The 21087-nt window shown below is 38.2% G+C and overlaps 1 protein-coding gene across 10 annotated transcripts in view; it reads left to right on the top strand.

The window, feature by feature from the left end:
* Positions 1 to 21087, top strand: part of LOC117430884 (ecto-NOX disulfide-thiol exchanger 2-like) — a 117754-nt gene that overhangs the window by 81852 nt on the left and 14815 nt on the right. For 8 of the 10 annotated variants that reach the window (XM_059001493.1, XM_059001500.1, XM_059001496.1 and 5 more), the window contains 5 exons: positions 3513 to 3653; positions 9086 to 9346; positions 12714 to 12947; positions 14301 to 14513; positions 18823 to 18929. In XM_059001493.1, coding sequence (XP_058857476.1) covers positions 3513 to 3653; positions 9086 to 9346; positions 12714 to 12947; positions 14301 to 14513; positions 18823 to 18929 — 956 coding nt within the window. The remainder of the gene's footprint in view (positions 1 to 3512; positions 3654 to 9085; positions 9347 to 12713; positions 12948 to 14300; positions 14514 to 18822; positions 18930 to 21087) is intronic. The other 2 variants (XM_059001499.1, XM_059001498.1) reach the window with 1 other exon arrangement.

The raw sequence follows: 21087 nt of genomic DNA, 5'->3' as shown, positions 1-21087 counted from the left end.
AGCAAGGTTTGAACCAGTGACCCTCTGGTCCTGATACAAATAGGCCAGTTGCAAAACTGTAAACTGGCAATGTCAGATAGTGCTCGGGTGCCCCAGAGGTAATGAAGGGCACAGCTATAGTATGTGATGTGAGGGCAGTTCATTAGACCCCAATTTGTTTGGTCTTGGAGTGCATTTCTCCTTCCCATTAATCACTGGGAATCCAGCTGTTCTCTCCCAGTCAACCTGTATTACAACAACCGTAAAAGCCAAACAAGTGCTGCCTCAGCAGTTTCCTTATTCAGCTCGGAATAAAGATTCGGCAAATCATTTTCCACGTGTTTGATGGAGTCATTTTTGCCTAATTTGGTCCAGTCTTACTTGCATAAATCTGAAAATGTGTCAGAAGTGCCGTGGAGATAACGTATTGACAGACATTATTTAAGATAAACTGCTGTCTTCTCTACCACTCTCTTCACTGCTTTATGTAAAAATCAATCAAATATTTAATCAAGCGCTTCTTTTCTGATCGAGCCATGGAAAGGTCACCTCCCATTTTTTTTTCCTGCTAAATCCTCCACAGGGATACTGCAGAGGTGCCCCAGGAAAGTGTTCAACCTTTGATCAACCTTTTTTTTTTCTCCCTTTAATTTGTTTTACTTTATTTATTTTACTAGCAGAGGCACCAGCAATATGCAGCCCATTAGATTAATAAGTGCAATTAGAAAATATTTCTGTTACATTTTTATTACGGCCAGCATCCCCACCACGATGTTTTAACACTTCCCTCACTTAGAATTGTTTATATATAATTACACAGTAGAACCTCATTTATCAACACCCCATTCATCTGTGACTTCAGTTATCCGCAGCTCCCTGATGAGTTTTACTTCTGAAATACAGTGCATTATTGCCAATGTAGACTTACCGCCCGTGGTGCACATACACATACATAACGAGGCATGCATCAGTCTAAAACCTGTGGAGTTGACGTGAAGACAGCAGCGCTACAGATTGGGAGGATTCATTTCTGACTGATCAATTTATTTACAGTTGTCTCTTGCTGGTAAGACTGTGGCCCTTGTTGTTGACGTGTGTAGCTGCAGCAATAACTGACCTCTTATTTCCAAAGGATTTTGCACTGTGGGATTTCGGGTTTTTTTTGTTTTTTTTTGAGAATTTAAGCGCTGGGCGATCCTCCTGGATTGTATCTGTCACTTGTTTTTTAGTTAGAAATGGTTGATGCACTCCTGCTGTAAATATGCTCTAATAAAAGCCAGCTGTAGCTTATCCCGGTGGGATATCAGTTGATCAAATTAATCCTTTAGTGCAGTGTTCTTCAATTGGCAGCCCGCTGGCCAAATCCGGCCCATGAGAGCCTTGCGTCGGGTGCCAGCTGTCCTTCATTAGAAATGCTAGCTGCAGATACACAGGGCTGAAGGGTCGCTGCTATCTGCAGGGCATTTGCACTGCTTAGTGAATCACATTTCTGTCTTTTTAAATAGAATTGATTAAATGTGTAATATAAGTCCTGGATTTGCTTTTGATTCTGGTTATCAGAGCAAACATGTCCTGTCCATTTTTGTCTTTCAGAATTGGGTATGTTTATTTTTGCAGCTTCTTTCCCATAGTGTGGAGTTATTATAAGTTAAGCTAGGAATTCCCAGTGCCAAAAGTCAGTCTGCCCGAAAGACTCTGCTGACATTTAAAACTCACTTATTCCACATTAAATCTGTCTGCTGTGACAGTGAAATGGCCTTAAAGTGAGATTTTATAAGTTTTAAGGTTATAACCGTGTGAATTAGGAATATGTGGAAAATGTCTTTGACCACAGGTTTCTACTTGCCTTGGTTATAACCTTATTTTGGCTTGTATGTGGGGGTAATAGAGGCAGCCAAATGTGAATCCCTGAACTCCAACGTACTAGACTGTATATTGCATTTTCATTTGTTTTTTTTTTTAATATGTTACCAGGATAGACACTGACTAGAATTTCAGAGGATTCTCAGTGAAATGACTGCACTCTGCGTATTGGATTTTGATTGTCCATTCATTAATTTGCGTCGTATGGTGGCAGTCAGAATACAGACGCATGCGTCAGGTAGCATCCACCTTGTGAGCCCATCTACAGGCAGTAATATTAGTGCTACATGCCGACATCAAACTTATTTTACTTGTTTTTTAAAATCAAAAACCATAAGCCATGTCAACTTGAAGGAATGGAAAGTGTAATCGAGAAACTAATGTGTCTCATTTAACATAGTTTCCTCCTAGTTTGATTAACATTGTAAGACCAAGCAGCACCATAAACCTCACTTGAGACTCTGCCATCTGTAACTCACTGTGTTTTGTTATGGTAGGTTGGCAGATGGGTAGGTTCTGTATTTATTTAACTTTTACAGTGCTCGCCTGTTTTGCACATTGGAAGAGTGCAGGTGTGGCCGCCATCCTCTAAAAGAATAAAGTTGTACTTTGCTCTGTCTAGTAATGAGCAGGAACTCTTTGAAACAGTGGGTGTGGAATTATTCCAAATTTCCACATGTGTGTAGCTCACAGGTCATGATAGAATAAACTTGATGAATCCCCTCAAGAGAGACTCCAGTGTCTTTCCCATAACTGATTGGCTGGCTTATTATATGTAAATTGTATTATATAAATTACAGGAAATGGATTGTTAAACATTACACCGGAAATAATCTGATGAACGGTATAAAAAAACATATGCTTAAAACATTTTTTTTTTTGTTCTGGATAGCTTCCCAATAAAGCAATTGGCTTTGTGTTAGGAATGGTGGTTTGAGGGAGTCAAGTTTGTTTGTTTGGTGTTTTTTTTTTTTTTTTTTTTTTTTCCAGTTCATGTTAGGCTCTTCCCGGAATTTTTTTTTTCTTGACATTCACTTTTAATATTTATTGCATAAACACAGTACCACCAGGTGGCCAAGTTGTAATTTTTGAACGAAAGAAAAATGCTCAGCTGGCTACACTGAAACGAACTTGCTTAAAAAAAAAAAAAGCCCCCAGATAAAAGACTTTCACAGCCCACATATTTTCCTGCAAGCTTTTAATAATTACCGTACATTTTCTACCCTTTTATATAATGTATTTTCAAATATATGTTTTCTCCCTTTTTGATCTGTCTTCCAGATTCATGTTTTGGAAATAAAAATGTTGTCAGTCTTCAGAAAAAAAAAAAAAAACTTAGTTTTGATACACTTGAGACAGAGAAGATCGATAAGCTTTCAAGATTAAATTCCTTTCGGGGGGGGGAAGTATGAAAAGTATGAAAATCATGAAAAATTGGTTTATTGCATCCTAACTTGCTGATGAAAACAGCTGGATACAAGTCTTTCCTTTATCCCCCCCCCCCCCCCTCGTTTGTTTTGTTGTATAATTGAGTATTATTGTATTATGAGGAGAATAAATAATGATCCCCAAACTTCAGCATACTGTACCTCAAATCAGCATTAATGAAGTCTCTTCAGTAATAAAGGTAGGTGTTGCTTTTATTCTCAGTACATCACTTCTCTCTGTAGACTTCGACCCTGGCCTTGGGATGATGACTGGGATTGCTCCAATGAACCCCATGATGCCTGGACTAGGAGTCTCACAGGATATGCCAGTTGTGAAGGAGATCATTCACTGCAAGAGCTGCACCCTTTTCCCTTCAAACCCAAGTAAGCTGCCTTCATTATTACTTCTTCTTATACTCTTCAAAACCCTTGAAAGAAAATCCAAATAATCTTCTTCGTCCGCCTCTTGTTCTATATTCCAGCTCTGCAAAGTCTCAGAGGTTGGATTGTTTTTGTGTATTGCAGATATCTTTTGAGTGGAAGTTCTGATTTAAATCCAATACTGTAGGCTCTGACTGGATAATTACAAATCCAGATCCAAGCCCTTGCTGTAAAAGGTCATCAGAATTTGTATTCAATTGCATCTACAGCTATGGTCAAAAGTTTAGCATCACCTAGAATTTTAGGATTGAGACATAATAAAAAAAAATATATAAACATAATTTAGATGTTTTATTTAACATGATGTAATCAAAGAAATGACAAAATGATATCGCAAAAGTCTACCGGAAGCCATAACAGTAGTGCAGTATTTCATGTTAGATTTTGAAATGTCACATTTTTCAATTAGTCAGTTTTTCTTTAAGTATATAGAAAACTACAAATCAGTATGTAATTCAATATGTTAATGTAACATTATTCAGCTGGTTTCATTATGAAGCAAAATTAGTTCATTCTATCAGGTGATGCAAAACTTTTAGCCATAGCTGTATGTTTTTATGTGTGCACTATTGTTCCATGGATCCCTTTTGCAATGCCTGTACCTACCATGGCCAATGCATTCTTGATTGAGATCCTATAACCACCACATCCCATTATTGACATTTTGCACATGAACCAAAAATGTTTCATTTATGGTTTGGAACAAGTGATCTAATTCTCTCCACTGAGCTTTTCCAGCCGCAGTTCTGTGTATTCCAGACCCAGGCTTTTCCACAGTCAGACAGGTGAAGGTCGTCACTCTTTATCCTTTCCTTTCAAAGACAGAGCGCATCTGGGTGGAATTAGGAAATGGGGGGGGGTGTTCTGCTGAAACACAGGTGACAGTGGTGTATGTTATGGCTTTAAAATCCAAGCAGTATTGCAAATTTTCAAATTCATATAAACTATCCTACTTTCAGTCCCATTTCAACTAGAAGTCAGTAGAGTGAGGCACAACACCCCCTTTTTTCCGACATTTTAATAAACCATCACGTTTTAAAGAAAGAATGAGGCAAAAAGGTTCTGTGGTCTAAAGTTAATATTTTTTCTGGCTCAAATGTTCCCCACTACTCCAGATATGGTTTCTGTGCAATAAAGGGATTAATACTTAACTTTAATTATAGTGTGTCATTTATGTATTTTATTATTATTTAATAACGTAGTTCTAAAATTAGACAACCATTTCAGCAAATAAATACTTACAGCTGGTTTCTAACTAATGTTACCTTGGGTAGGGTTACCAGACATCCCAGAGAGACTGGGAATGTCCCAGTTTTCAGCCTTTTGTTCCAGTCAGGAACAGTAAAATTGTGAAATCGTCCCGTTTTTCCTGTTTTGTATTCACATTGTTCATAAGTACAAAACTGTAGCAGTGTGCTCAGCAAGTTGATAGCATACAGAAATAAAACAAAGCAACGTGTGGATTACTTGTTTTATAATTCTGATTAGGCTGTATGTTTAATAAATTATATTCTGTTTAACTTCCTGGACCATGATTTATTTTAACTGCTTCAGAGGTTCTGCAGCTTTAATTGAATTGATGAAGGGGAAAAGTCCAGTTTTTTCACTCTGGAAATCTGGTAACCCTAACCTTGGGTATTATGATAAACTGGAAACCCAAGTTTACATTGTACATAGCCTAACATGTATATCATTATGAGCAGAAAAACTTTGGGCCTTCACTGGAGCCTTACCTGTCTTGACATGGGTCCTTGTGGGAGTCACTGCCTCGTCTGAAGGAAAGGCATTATTTTTTAAACACTGCGCGTATGGTACTTCTCAGAATGTGTTGGGTCCAAAATGACGCTATTACAAGCCCTGTAATTGACCTTCATGTTGAAAAGGTTTCTTCGGTGCCTAAGGCAACACTGGGCATGTCGCACAGCATTTCATTCAATTCAGTGTTCAGTATACAAGTGCTTTGGGTTTTTTCCTAAAGTGTATTACCTTTCCAGAAATATGTGCATTGTGGAAACTTGTTTTGTGACAGCTTTCAAAAGCTGTTATTACTGATTTGCTTGAGAATTTTGTTAATTGCCTTTTCAAGTTTTAGATGAAGAGAGGAAATTGAATCAAGCCAGTGCAGGGCACAGTATGGGAAGTGCTGTAAAATAGATTATTGCCTGCAGTCTCATAGGGCGGGCATTGTTACAAGAGCTTACTTCTTATTTTTGACATGGCAAATGTCATGCAAGAACTAGCAATCTTGAGGTTTTTGAAAAGGAAATCCTTACCTCACCCCAACCCCTGACAAAAGACAGTATTATGTTTTAGGTCAAGAGGAAACTTAAGTTTAACATTACAAAAATGTTGCATTAATGTCTCATGATCTTAGTCTGCCTTGACCCTACTATACACCCCAAGGCACAACAATCTGTTAAATGCTTGCTCACCGACAACTGCTATAACCACATTACCTAGGAATCTGTAAGCTTTTCTGAGGTTAAGTGGCCATCAAAATGGAAAAATTCCTGACTGACAACAGATAGTTGTGTAATTACAGGTGCAATATATGTTTTTGGCTTTGTCGAACAAGCTAGGCGATGAAAAAACAAATTCTTATCAAATAAACTAAATAGAGCTGATGGAGGTTTAAATGATTTTTGAACAACCTTGAGGGAACAAACTAAACTGAACAAAATTGCACTGCAATTTCTATAAAGTAAGGAAAAAAAATAAACAATCCAGATAGAATAGTATAGTACAGGGGCCGGGTTTTCAAAACTTTGGTAATACGATTTCTGCATTTTGATCTGGATTATATTGTGCAATTGTGTTTTTCAAAACATCGAAATGTGATCAGGATTACTGTGATCCGGGTTTTGTTTTGGTAACCCGATTGCACTTCTAATCACGATTTAAATGTTGCAGTTGGGTTTTTCAGAATTTAAAGAGGAGATCAGAATTACTTTGATCCAAAATACCAGGATTATTGTGATCCTACTGCAGAGGTGGATGTAGCTTTTAAATGATCATAGAACATCGATGTCATAGCAAACACACGTTATATGTCCAAATAGAGTGTTAGAATATAATATTTACATGTTTTATTTAAGTTTTGTATCCATACAAGCAAAAAGGAAAACATGTATTTAGTGGAGTAGCTTTAATAAAAAAGCATACGCATACGCCTTCACATACGCTTCCTTAAAGCTCGTCTGAGAGATGCTGGACTCTCGACCGACGAGGAAGATGTCTAAAAACACATATCCTTTTTTCAAAAGTGTTATTTTTATTCAATTTAAATTTAGTTATTTAATTTCTGCTAAGTAGGCTTAATAAAATAACCATTATTGGTTGACTTAAATTTTGTTTTAAAATAAATAAATAAATAAATAAATAAATAAATAAATAAAGAAAGAAAGTTGTGTATTAATTGTTATTACTACGATCTTATTTATTTTGTTACATTAGGTTATATCATAAATAATAATAAATAAATAATAATAAAAATAAAAAAGGATCAAAATGATCCTGATAAAGGTAATCTCGATTACAAAATCCGGATCACTTTGAGCCTGGGAGTAATTAAAAGGTTTTCTATAAATATAAGTGAAGTATGATAACAGATGCACTCTTAATTATTCTGGAGGTGGTGAGTAGTGAGTGGATAGTGATCCATACTGTATAGACAAATAAGTACAGCCTCAAGGGAATCAGACAGGACTGGTTTTAGATCGAAAGCGCCTACCTACATCAACTTTTTATTGTGTACAGAGAGCTGGGTTAAGCTTTAGGTAATCAGAATTAAATGTAACCTTAACTAGTTTGTAGTTTTATTTCTTTTTTTTTTTTTTTTTTTTAGACCGGGTATGTTTTGTACTGCTATCTTTGGTTGGACAGGTGTCAGGAATATAGGTGGCCATGTACATGTCACACTTCTGGGAACTGCTTGTCCAATTGTGATCACAAGTTAATACGTTTTTAGAGGCCGTCTGTATTTTTACATAAATGTGCAAGTCATGGATGTAGGTCATGGTGACAGAATTGTCCATGTTACTGATAGCTGTGGCTGCGGATGAATGTCATTGACATGCTTGTTTAATGTCCAGCCAGTCTCTTCACAGCTAAACCCCACTACTAATTTTCACCCCTGTTGAAAAGCGGCAGTGGATCAGCTCCAGGCTCCAGACTTGAGTGTTGTTCATATCTATAGTCCCCTTCATAGCCAGGATCCAAATAACCAGTACATTCCATCATCAGCATACCCGGGTCCAAGGCTGTGATATGTGGAACGTACAGAAGGCTTCCAAAGCCAAAGCAGTTTGAATTTTCAGCCAGTTTCATACCTCATTATGTCCATGCTCCTCTGTGTTCTGAGATATATTAAAGCAGTTCCAAAGTGCTATTTTGTTATTTCAGTTGAGCTTAAATTGGCATTACCACTTGCCTGAAAAAAAAGTAACAGTACAATAAACAGGAATGGAGAGTCCCCTGAATGATGAAGGGTGTATATTAAGAAGAGCAGGGATGTCATTTGTGTGCCTGGGTGATTGCCAGGCCTGATATAATCACTTCTGTGGATTTCTGTATTTATTTTCATTTCTGGTAGTCCAACTTAGAGGCATACATAGATAGATAGATAGATAGATAGATAGATAGATAGAAGGTGTGTGAAGGCGAGCTGCAAGCTTAGTGCTTAGAGTTGCAAGTGATGAGTTAAGTTAAGGAATAAAATTGCTATCTGCGAGAGACCTGTTCTCCGGTCTCGTGGGTATTTGTATTTTGTGTTTCTTTATTTTCTGTTTTTGGTTTTTATTATTTCATAAAGTCCTGAGTGCTCAGGTGCGTTTCAACCCGCACTGTGTTTTTGGATTCACTTCCTGGCCTGACGTCAACACTCAAGCCGTCCTGTACAATGTGTGTTTTTTTTGTTTTTTTAGTTGCTGATGGCATTAACACGGTACTAACCCTGGGCGGTTAATTGGTCAGGGCGGTCATGTGACGGTCGGATTTGCGACGTGGCACTATATGTGTGTGTATATATATGCCTCATTTTACATGCACTGAATAAAAAGAAAAAATCATGTTTGAAATCATTAAGCTAATTTGCATAAATAAAATGCATATGTACATATATGCACCGACATGTCAGGTTTAAAAAAAATATTCTGTATATTAACTTGTTCTTCAGGCTATATTATGACTTCTTAAATACCCCCACCAATATTCTAATGCAACTAACCAGCTTCTAGTCTCGGACATGCCAGGAGCACAGGTTTGTCATTTCTTACAAACCGTGGTCTTTGTTTTTTTTTCTGATAAATGTCGTGGTGAGTACATATTTGTTTTTCATGGTTGTATATTCTGGCTCTGCTTTGCTTACTTGTTTGCAGACCCAGGTATTCACGATGGCAGGGTCTCAGTGTGCCCCTTCGTTCCTCCCGCAGATCTGCCCCCCCCTGCCACCAGACAGAGGCCCCCTGGCTGCAAGACTGTGTTTGTGGGGGGCTTGCCTGAAAACGCTACAGAGCAACTCATTGTGGAGGTGTTTGAGCAATGTGGGGAGATCATTGCCATTCGCAAAAGCAAGAAAAACTTCTGTCACATTCGCTTTGCCGAGGAATACACAGTAGACAAGGCCCTCTTCCTGTCAGGTAGGTCTTGACGTGCACTTTAAGCTTTCTTTTATAAATGAATAAAGCCAACACTCAATCTGATCCCAGCACAAATACAAGGTTATGACTGCAACGTCTAGCTGACAACTAATTCATTGAAGGGCTAGTTAACAAGACAAAAACTTGACTAATAGACTACTAGTCGACTACGGACACCAACTGGTCGATTTAGCAAAATGCCACAATCCCTTAGCTTCCCCCCAGATCTTGGAGCAATTATGTTTGTTTGGTTCAAAAGCAAAACACTAGTCCCATGGTTTTGAAGAAATAATTTCTGTAACAAGCCAAATACCTGGTTGGGCTGAATTGTACTGAATGCTGTTCAAAACAAAGGCTATCTGTGTAGGTTTAAACCTACCTTGGCTCTCACCAGGATATACTGCTTATGATGTGACAGAAGGGGATGTACAGAAAGGCTGAATGGGGGAGATTTTGCAGCTTCTTATCTCTGTTGGGTTTGAGCTGGTAAAGGGTAGAGTACTGTAGGGAATAATACATTGGTTAAAGAGAGGGTATACATCATGAAAAAGAGGAAAACATTTTCAACCCATCTAGGCTCTTTACTCTTATGCTTATCATCTCATGTCTCTTTCTAAGCAACTTGACTAACTCCCTGGTGGCGTTCTAAATCATTCCATGTATGCAAACGGTGGGCCATATATCCTGGCTGCACAAAGGCCATTAAAAAGGGTATACACTCCAAGAATATTCATGCATTGTTTATGGTTCTTCAGAGCTCTGTCGTCTGTGCCGGGACTGTTTCCATTGTGAGCTATGAGTAGCACTCCATAAATAAAATTGCTGTTTGATGGCTGTGCAGAGGCCTGTCCATAAATAATCCTGTTTATTTTTTTATTTTTACACTTTATCAAATATTAAACGATTATTGGGGGGGGGTTATAAACCATCCGCGGCAGACGTGACTCCTCAGTGCAAACCTGCCCTAAATTCTGTCTAGCCTGGTTTAGTTGTCAGCTAGTCTTGCTTGCTGCTTACCTGCCTACCTGTCTCTCTGCCTACAGCTAGATAAGGATTGTGCTATTCTTTTCATCCTTGGTATATCCGAGAAAGGCTCTGGGGGAGTATTGACATAGTTAAGGAAAGGGATAGGGGGATGGAGTTATACATGATATAGAGAAAACGCAGTCCTGTTTTATAGATAAGTAAATTATGTAGACATTTCTGTAGAGCAGCAGTTCTCAAACTTTTTTTTTCGCGGACCACTTGAAAATTGCGGGGGACCACTATTTATTTATTTATTTTTACAAATCAAAGCACATAACTCATATTTTAATAACCATAGTCACCTTTTTAATGCGATGGATGTGCCTGTTTTTGTGAGCAAAGTTCTGTGACGTCGGGTGTAATGTTTGTCGGCTTCAGCCTCAGGTCAGGTTCAGCATTCATCCTGCTTCTGTATTTGGACTTGCGGGCAGCAAGCGATGAAAATCCCATCTCGCACAGGTACGTAGTAGCAAATGGCATCAGAAAATGCACGGCTTTGCCTGCAAGTTCTGGGTACTCTTCGTTTCTCTAAATCCAAAACTCCAATAGGGAATGTCTTTTAAATTTGACTGTAACAGGGCGAGGTGCCCTGTAGTACATTGTTTTGTTTATTTATTTTTAGATCGGGGTCTCTTGTATTTGTTTTGTTTTATGATTTATTGATAATATATGACGGCGAGCGTCGGTTTTGTTGTATTCATTTAAAAATGTATTGTCGGCGTAGCCGTGTTGTTGTTTTATATTTTGTTTAGCGTGGATGGGTAGTCCCATCCACAGTTTAAAAAACTCGTGCAGAAGGTGAACCATCTCCCGAATTAATTACGGGATTCATTTTGTTGCTAATTGGGAGATGGTTCACCTTAATAAAAACACTGGCGCTCACAGAGCAAAATAAAAAAGTAAATAAAAACAAATCTCGAACACAAAATCAGCAATAAATAATAAATAAACCATACAGGTTCCTGTATGTTATAATTTAATTAGTTTCGTTTTCACACGATCGCTCCGCTCTCGCTCTCTCCGCTCCTACAACACCCACCCCGAGTGCCGAGAGCTGCAGGCTTTTATTAAGGTGAACCATCTCCCAATTACCAACAAAATTAATCCCGTAATTAATTCGGGAGATGGTTCACCTTCTGCACGAGTTTTTTAAACTGTGGATGGGACTACCCATCCACGCTAAACAAAATATAAAACAACAACACGGCTACGCCGACAATACATTTTTAAATAAATACATCAAAACCAGCGCTTTGCAGTCATATATAATCAATAAATCATAAAATAAAACAAATACAAAAGCACACTGCACAGGGGCGGAGGGGAGACCCCGATCTGAAAATAAATAAACAAAACAATGTACTACAGGGCACCTCGCCCTGTTACACAGACCTTAATGTTTTATCGCAAGAAAGCTCCAACAAGCACTCTTGTGCCTTAGTGGAGAAGCCAGCGGGCAGCTCACTGAATTCAATGCCGAATGGGTTACAGATCCAGTTGTTGGGTTCAGCTTCAACTGGAAAGTAATCTTCAAACTGTTTCTTGAGAGCAACAAGATGTTCTTCAATGTCATGTCTTATTTTGTTATTTAAGAACCAGATCATTTTCAGACAGAAAACCTTCCAATGCTGGAAATGCGCTGAAGTCATCCGTCTTTACGCGACTTGCAATCAAGTCAAGTTTCTTGATCATTGCATAGATTTTGTCTCGCACTTCCAATATAGTCAGTGAAACTCCCTGCAGCCCCACGTTCAGCTAAGTGGTCTTCCGAGACGCCCTGCAATTTAAGTGGTCCGCGAATAAAAAAATAAAGTTTGAGAACCGCTGAGCTAGATAAACAAGTTGATATTTTATATGGTATAGATGGACACAAATAAATGGATAAATTGAGGAGTAGATACATAATAAAGATGAATGGAGAGGCAGCTAGACAGCAAGGTGACTAGGACTATACACATTTAAACTTTATAATTTTCTAGAAATGCTCCCATGCCCCAGATTAGAAAACATAGATTTTTTTCTCTCCATGAATTCTCTATTGAGTATAAATCCCCCCAGTTCAGATGTATTAACTGGGACATAGTACACAGAGTCAACAATATTTCTATTTTTACACGCTACGGCCACCAATTAATATTACAAAAATAATTTGGAATTGTGTCCCACATTCTGATTTCATTTTCTGATGTTCCCATGAAAAAATAGGTCAGTGGTAGATATATTTAGTTAATTAACAGAAATACTGTAGTTGGAGAATTGTTCTACTTTTCAATAAGGCATGAAGAAAGCATTTCCCTGTCTAGAGATTCAGTGCCCCCTGACTCACGCCTGTTTCATCCAGGCTACCGGATCAGACTAGGTTCCAGCACTGACAAGAAGGACACGGGGCGCCTCCACGTGGACTTTGCACAGGCACGGGACGACTTCTACGAGTGGGAGTGCCGGCAGCGCATGCTGGCGCGTGAGGAGAGGCACCGCCGGCGGATAGAGGAGGACCTGATGAGGCCACCCTCCCCCCCACCAATTGTTCACTACTCCGAGCATGAGTGTGGACAGCTCGGGGAGATGATCAAAGGTAGGGCATATTATTATTATTATTATTTATTATTATTATTATTATTATTTACGCACTCCCCCACCCCAAGGGATGAGTCGTTCAGTTTTATATTAATGAACTGGTCTGTTTTTGTTTTATAATGTACAGCTGTGGCCAAAATTTTGCATCACCTAAAATTTTAGGATTGAGACGTAATTAAATATATATATATTTAGATTTAGATTGGGACTTTGACCTGGCCTCCTCCACAAAAGCAAAACTTTTGCCACAAAGAAATTCCTAGAAATTATAAATTTCCATTGAGGTATGTAAACTTTTGACTACAACTCTATATATATATATATATAGTCAAAAGTTTACATACCTCAGAGAGAGAGATAATTGTTGTTTTATTTAACATCATGTAATCAAAGAAACTACAATATGATATTGCAAGAGTCTACCAAAAGCCATCCATACTAGTAGTAGAGTATTTGATGTTAGATTTTAAAAATGTTACATTTTTCTATTTTCAGTTTTTCATTAAGTAGATGTAATTCAGTATGTTAACATAACATTATTCAGCCGGTTTCATTATACTTTATGAATCAAAATTAGTTTAAACTTTGGTGATAGCTGTACATCCTAGCAGTTTCAGCTGGGTAACAAATCAGTGTCTCTGTTTAAATTGACACTGTAATCACACTGTAAATGAATAGAAGGTGCTTTGTTTTCAATGAAGACGGGAATGTGAAATGGAAAATCAGTATGGTAGCCAGCATGCAGTGAGATATATGAATTGCCACTCTCCAGAAGAAGTGTCTGAAAGCAAGTATTGTCATGGTGTTGGCTGAGGGAATGTATTGTGTAGAACATGCTCTGTAATTGGCAGAGTGATGGTAGTAGGGGTGTTGCTCGGCTCATGTTTTGTAATACATTTCAGTGCTGTTAGATTCCCTGTGCTAAATAATAAAGTTAACATATGTTTTAATGGACTAAAAGATTTGATCATGATCTTGGTATTTATAAACTTAGTTAGCCTGTGTCCACACTGACTGTCTTTTTGCATTAATGTAGAATATATTTTAAATAATGAAACCGAGAGAATTAATCTTAGATGCATCTGTTTTTCCGAATGCTGTTTGAATAATCAGTCAAACTCAGTAGGTTATTGTGGTAGACCACAAAGTAAATCAATCCATTGCCATGAAGCATTGTGACATTCTTAAGCATTGTGCATCACATTTATAGAAGAATGAGGAGTTTTTCTGTAGATAGCCAGACAATGTATTTTTTCTCGACCTGAGCTTAAATGACCACATGGTTATTGGGAAGCAAGTAACATTTTTTTTCTGATCCCCTTACCCATTGCCTCTGACTGCTGTCCCGCAGATGACTCCAAGTTTCCTGAAGTGATTCGCATCCTGCTGACATGGGTGGAGCGGGGGGAGGTGAACCGGCGCAATGCCAACAACTTCTACTCCATGATCCAGTCCGCCAACAGCCACATCCGCCGCCTCATGAACGAGAAGGCCGCGCACGAGAAAGAGATGGAGGAGGCCAAGGAGAAGTTCATGAACGCCCTGTCTGGGATCCTGGTGCAATGTGAGTATCTCCTGTTTGCTTTCAGTCCTTCCAGTGATGTGGTTTCCTTTAAAGTCCTGGTCTAGTGAGCAATGGGACACCACTAATTACCATTCACACCACTAATAACTATGTACCGCATTCAGGTCATGTGATGCTGTGGAGGATACGGCACTGAACAATTCTTCTATTTATGCCCTTCATGCTGGGCTGACTACACTGCACGCCACATCTATCACATCCAATCGACAACTTATCTCACCTTTGCTTTAGTCCCTGCTTCAAGACTATAAACTACAGCCTCTTTATCATGATCATTTACAAGGCAGTTGTAATATGTATAGTTCTACACTGTCTAATCATTCAAGCAAAAGTTAAAACCATATAGATGTTAAAATGTTGCAATCACAACAGATTGTTTAATCTTCTAATCTGTTACTCATGCTGTTACAGTGAGTGTGTACTAACTGAGTACACAAGCTGAGCGGTAAGACCCAACTAATCTGTGCATTGCTTTAGTAAACATTTCAAGCTTGTTGCTCTGTTTATGACAGTCAATACTAGCGTCATGCAAATTCATCCCCCTGCAAAGACCAGAAACCCATGTTGCTTATTACTTGATGTGCCAGCTGGTTTCAGTTCCTCTTTACTTAAGGAGAAAATCTTAATTAGAAAAATAAATACATTATTTTTGTGGTAGTTTAAAAAAAAAAAAAAGATAAAGATAGATTACCTCTCCCAACCCTCCCGACCCCCAGAAAAAAAATAAAAATAAACACTATGAGAAACTGTTGTCTCTGTTGCCGTTCTAGATACAAATATTTGATATTTTTCTCTGGAAGTTCCAGTCAGTTGGTTTTCCCTTCCTTCCTTTATTTTTTATTTTTTTATACATGTCAATGTTAGCTGTGAAAAAGGTAAGTCTTCTGGAGGTCTGTATCACTCTTGGGATAATCTGCAATAAATGCAATCCAGGTAGGGTCTGCTGAATTTCATTAAATACAGTAACAAAGAGTTGATATTGTGACATGAAGCTTATGCAATGCCATGTCTGTTTAGCATAGGGACTGATTTGTTCAAAATGATATGTTTAAATCAATCCTGGGCAACTTAACCTGAAGGAGATAAGTCGGCAATATATTTGAAGTAAGTAAAACTATGGAGCTCGTATGTAAGTGACCTGATTTATAACACACCCATGGCATGCAAAGCACTTTTTTGTATGAAATAGTGTTTTCATGGCAGAATCTCAGGAGGCTATTCTTTAAAAAGCTAAACTGCATTGAAAAAGCTATTGATATTGACTTACTTGCTTTTATTTTATTACTTTTATGTTGTGGTAAAAGTTGAAGATTGTTAACAGTTACTGACTGGTCCCTCAAATGCCCTTAATTATTAGGGATGCTGCTGCTGCTCTTTGCATCTAAAATAATCTGCCTTCCTTATGTGCGTTTTCCCTCATTTATTAAATAACATCTAACAATAATGAAATACAATTCTAAACCAAATTCTAAATTGTTCTGTTCGCTGCCACATCGCTGCCTGAAGTGTATGTGATTTTAATTGTTTTGGCCCTTCTTTGTCATTTTAAGGATCGAGAATGCGCTGACCTGAAGTCACTCAATCTCAATGTTAATCAGACATGTTGTGATGCAAGAAGGAGTCACCCACCCCACAGTGAAGGAGATTGAACTCCAGGGGGAAACTGTATCTAGAAGGAAAAGCTGTGTCGGTACTGTAGTACTGAAATAGGGCTGCAGTGGAGTGAAAGATATCAGGAAGTGTCCTACAAGGAAGAATATTTTTTTTAATTAACAAAACCTTTCATTCATGAGCTGCCTTGGAGATTGAGATGAGGAGTGTTAGCTGAGAGCAGCAGTCGTGCTGGCTCTAACGAGTAGGTGTGAATATATCCCCAGGCACTGTGCACACACTCCTCTCCCGTCTCTATTGATTCGTGGTGTCACATTAAAGGATGCTAAACCAGATATCGATCTCGCTGATATCCTTTAGCTTTTCCAGCATCAACGATGGCTGAGGAACTGTTAGCTAGCTGGAGATGTTAATTAAAGCTTGTTGTAACAAACTAAGGGCTTCTTGCTAAGATCAACAATATAAAAATTGGGTTGGGTGGAGGAAATTCGAAATAAGAATTTTCACTGGTGTCCAAAAGCTGTGAATGATTTTTCCCCAGTGGATAATGTCCAGGTGCTGTGCATCAAAAAAAAAAGTTACCTAAAATAGGTGCCGGGCAACTTGATGGCACACTTTCATGTTTAAATAAAAAAATAAATAACAGTAATAATAATAATTTAAGATTGCCCATAAGCAAAATAGTTTGGACTGCCTAATACGTGTCAGTTTTAGAAAATTATGTCAAATGCTACAAAGTGGGCTCTTCAAATTGGGTAGAAAAAAATGTCAAAAGGTATTTAGTATTTTAGTTCATTTGTCGTTATTTACTTTCCGAAATCAAGAATATAATGATTCCAGTATACACACTGTTATATTGATTGGTGTGCCATATCCAGCTTATCAAATTCAGTAAATATGAAACGGCCTGCCTGGACTGAGTTCACATCTGCCGTGATAGTTTTGACGCAGAAGGAAAAGAAAATGTTACTGCTGGTGCTTGCAGTCAGGGGTGTGTTATAAAAATAAGCTACCATTGCATGCAATTAATGGTTTACAACCATGGTCATCTTCCTGTAGTAGTATATAAGAGTAAAGTAGCTGTTTGTTTTGTTTTCCCTTGGGGATTATCACTAGTTAGATTCAGTAGGATATATACAACATTAACATGTTATTGTGATGGACTAGATTTGTCTAATTAACCAATTTCTCTAGTGCATTTCCTAAATGTATTAGCACTTCTAAGAAACATACGTATTATATTAATCTATACAGATGCAGGTTCCACAGTAAATAGTAAATACTATGCAGATCCACAGTAAATAGTGACAGTAAATACTATGCAGATCCACAGTAAATAGTGACAGTAAATACTATGCAGATCCACAGTAAATAGTGGCAGTAAATACTATGCAGATCCACAGTAAATAGTGGCAGTTTTGATTTCTACATTCCCATGTGTTTTCACACAGGGTTGTTTTTATTGTCCACATAATTAAATCACGTAATACAATAAAATAAGCAATGTCAGGTTTATAAATTTTAGGACGGCTGTATTTATATCTGCCGCTAATTAGATAGGTGATGTAAATAACTGAGGCTTAAAATGTTCAGAGAGATAATCAAGTTTAGTGTGGTGGTATCATCCCCAGGGAAATTTTAAACGCTGTGTTCACAATTTCCAGGCAACTTGGTTTCCTAACACAGGTTTGCAAAATTTCACTAGACTTAAACAGGCGTTAACCTGCAAAGTGTCTGTCACATCATGCAATGGCAAGTACAGTGGTTTCAGAAAGTCTCGGGACAGCCCTGTTGGTTTGCAATGGAGGGAGTAGGATGTTTATCATCCGTTTTGATCAGTAAATGTCATCAATGGATAACCATCTTCTCTTCAAATTATTTAAGTATGCAAACCTCACATGGGCAGTGGTACTCCACAATTTCATTAATGTTCTATAAATGACAAGTAACTGGGGTGGGGCAACCATCTCGGGTTCTTGTTGGTGTGTTCTTGGAAGAATCACAAAATGTTAGTTCTCGCCTTGATGTGTGGTTGTACTCATGTACTCAAAACAAGCACTGAAGAGGAGCCACGTTGGAGGAGTTAGATATTCAACAATGTCAACAGAACTGCTTGGCTAGTTTAATAATGTTACCTATTGGTATCCATGGATGTTAATGCAATTCCTGAAAATGTACAATCCCTGTTGTTCATTATTTCTAATAAAAGAATAACATTATGGGGCACCACTGCTCTTGAAAGAGGGCTTGCTCATAAAAATTATATGATCATATCTAAAGTGTACACAGGTATTATTTCAGGGATACAAATCAGGCAGTCTGGGATAAAACTGGTAACAAATGTCCCACCGCCAAGCACCACAATCCAGTGGGGGTGACCCTTGATGTTTTTGAATTACTGTAGCAAGCCAGGTATTTTCATGCAGTGTTCAGCACGGTCTGGTGTTTTAGGACAGCAGTCATCTCATGGCGGGACTGTGGCCCTTCATGTTTTTTGTGTGGTTCCCCACTAGACATGACCCAGAACCTAAACCCCGCACAGTGCTGTAACGGAGAGTACAGCATGACTGGCTCCCTACCTGATTCCACTTTTTTACTCCTCTGCTCCTTCTCATTCGCCCTCTCTGGATGGTACAAACTGGGTTCGCTATCTGACCGGCCCTGCACGCCACCACAGTTGAGCAGATTGTGTCTGTATTCCACGCTTCTGCCAAACAAAAGGCATGGGACCATTTCTCGAAAGCCCAGCGCAAGAACCTGGACATGTGGCGCAAGCAAGCAGAGGTTGGTGATTTTTCTTATTCTGTTAGCTTTTCTCTTTCCCCTCTTTCACCCTCTACCCACTCCCCTACTTCCACTCCTGAGAGAAATATTTTGCTTTTCTAACAGGGTATTGATTTTTAGTTTAGCAGGGAATTGGGCAACTAAATGCTATAGCATTATGAAGCTGTGTGGGGCGCCCAGAATATACTAAATTCCAATTTTCTAGGACTGCACGTGCGTTCTGCCTCTGCTGCCTGCAACATAGAAGGTAACGAACACACTTCGCTGAATTTACACTCTAAATGGAATTTGTTTTTTAAAGGTGCAGATTCCGCTCATAGAAAAGGTAATGCAACCAAGTTTGGGATAATCACAGAAACACTGAAGAAGACCAAGCATTATAAATATATACATGTTGCATTCCCTTTTACTTTCCTCACACCCTCCCTCTCTCTACACTCCGCACTGCCTGTAAGTTCTCACAGTCCAGTGTCTATTTAAGTACATTGTAAGGTAATGCTTTTGATTAGAGATTATCCCTATAAAATATCTCTTCTTTTTTATTCCATATAGAATGTAAGATGCAAGCATTATTTATTATTATTTTTATTTTTTTTAAATTGTTTTTAGGTTACGCATTAAGTATTATATGATATAAAGGGCTACATTTATTGTACTTGGAGCCTTTTACATTTAACACTTAAACTTGTTTATTAACCAGTATAAATAGCATTTACTTTACTGGAAATAAAAGCAAGTAATAATAATGTATAATATAATTAATACAATTGATACATTGATTCACACTGATTGGAAAAACAAATAAAATGACTTAAATAAAAATGATGCTTGCTTAATTTGTAGGATACAAAATACCCAGGAGCAGTGCAAAGGTAAATAGTAGTGGAACCACCTCAGCTTTGATTTTAGCTAAAATAAAAAACAAAACCTTTATTTGAAAACAAGCCATTTATTAAGGAGTTCAACTCTAATTGTAGAACGGATTAATGTTTAAGGTTCATTTTGTCTCTTTCCACTCCGTTGTAAACATGTCATTGCCCTGTAGCATTGGTTGGAGAGGAGCACTTTCATTCCTCCCATACAGCAACTGCCTATCTGTCGATCTCCCACTCTACTCCACTCCCTTCCCCAAAAGCCATTTTGAGCACCTATTGGAAATTCATCCTCACTTGGGTTACTATACTGATACACTGTGCCAAAAAAAGTGAACTGACTTAGGCATTTATTTCTCATACAAAAGAGTGGTTATCTGCTAAAAATGAGATGTGTATTTATGAACATGCTGATGTGACTGGTAAGGGGGGGGGGGGGGGTGTAAATGTAAAATAAGAGTAGAAAGCGTGTCTCATGAATAAAAAGTGGGCAGGGTAAATGAGAAACCTAAAGGTGTAGCTTTGGGATAATAACCTGACTGGTGCATAATTTTCCCTTCCTGCCTCTGTCTTCTCTCTTTTCTTAAAGCCAAAAAAAACAAATATTAATCTATAAAGGTCTTCTACCACAAAAGAGAGAATTTTCCGGTGGTTATAAAGGACTGAATGGCTTATTTCAACCAAGCTGAAGGTTTCTGTGCTTCAAATGGAGCGCATTAATACACCAAAATGGTCTTATTATTTAATGTAAGCCAGCGCTAAGGGAACGCCAGATAAAAGAAGCTTAGTCTATTACAGATTTTTATTAGTAGTATTATTATTTTTTTTTTTATTTGACGCAGTTAGGTTCAGCAAGGGTGGAGACTCAAAGATCTTGCAGTGGAACCTTTCATTCCGTGTTCCTCTTGTGTCCTCTCTTGCTCTCGCTCTCTCTCTCTCTCTCACTCTCTCTCTCTCTCTCACATGTACAGAAACAAGCCTGCTTACCTCCGACAGCACATTCAGACTGCCAAGAGCAGCTGCTGCTAACAGGACGCTGTCATCACAAGTCTCATAGACACAACCCAGAATAGCAATATATAAAACATTAACACACTGAAAATAAAACTCCCTTGGAAACATGTGTATGCCTCTTAATAATCTAGGAAGGGACATATTCGCTGTTAAACTCTGTAGATTAATGGTCCGTTCCAATCCCAGATCTTGTTTCAAGAGGTTGGAGTAAGGCTCTGGACTATTCAATAAAATAATGACTGACACAATTGGAACAATTACAGTAGAACTGC

Source organism: Acipenser ruthenus, chromosome 26, assembly GCF_902713425.1.
Source record: "Acipenser ruthenus chromosome 26, fAciRut3.2 maternal haplotype, whole genome shotgun sequence".
In the NCBI taxonomy this organism is placed as follows: domain Eukaryota; kingdom Metazoa; phylum Chordata; class Actinopteri; order Acipenseriformes; family Acipenseridae; genus Acipenser; species Acipenser ruthenus.
The sequence above is the reverse complement of the archived record's forward strand: the minus strand, read 5'-3'. Positions and strand labels throughout refer to the sequence as shown.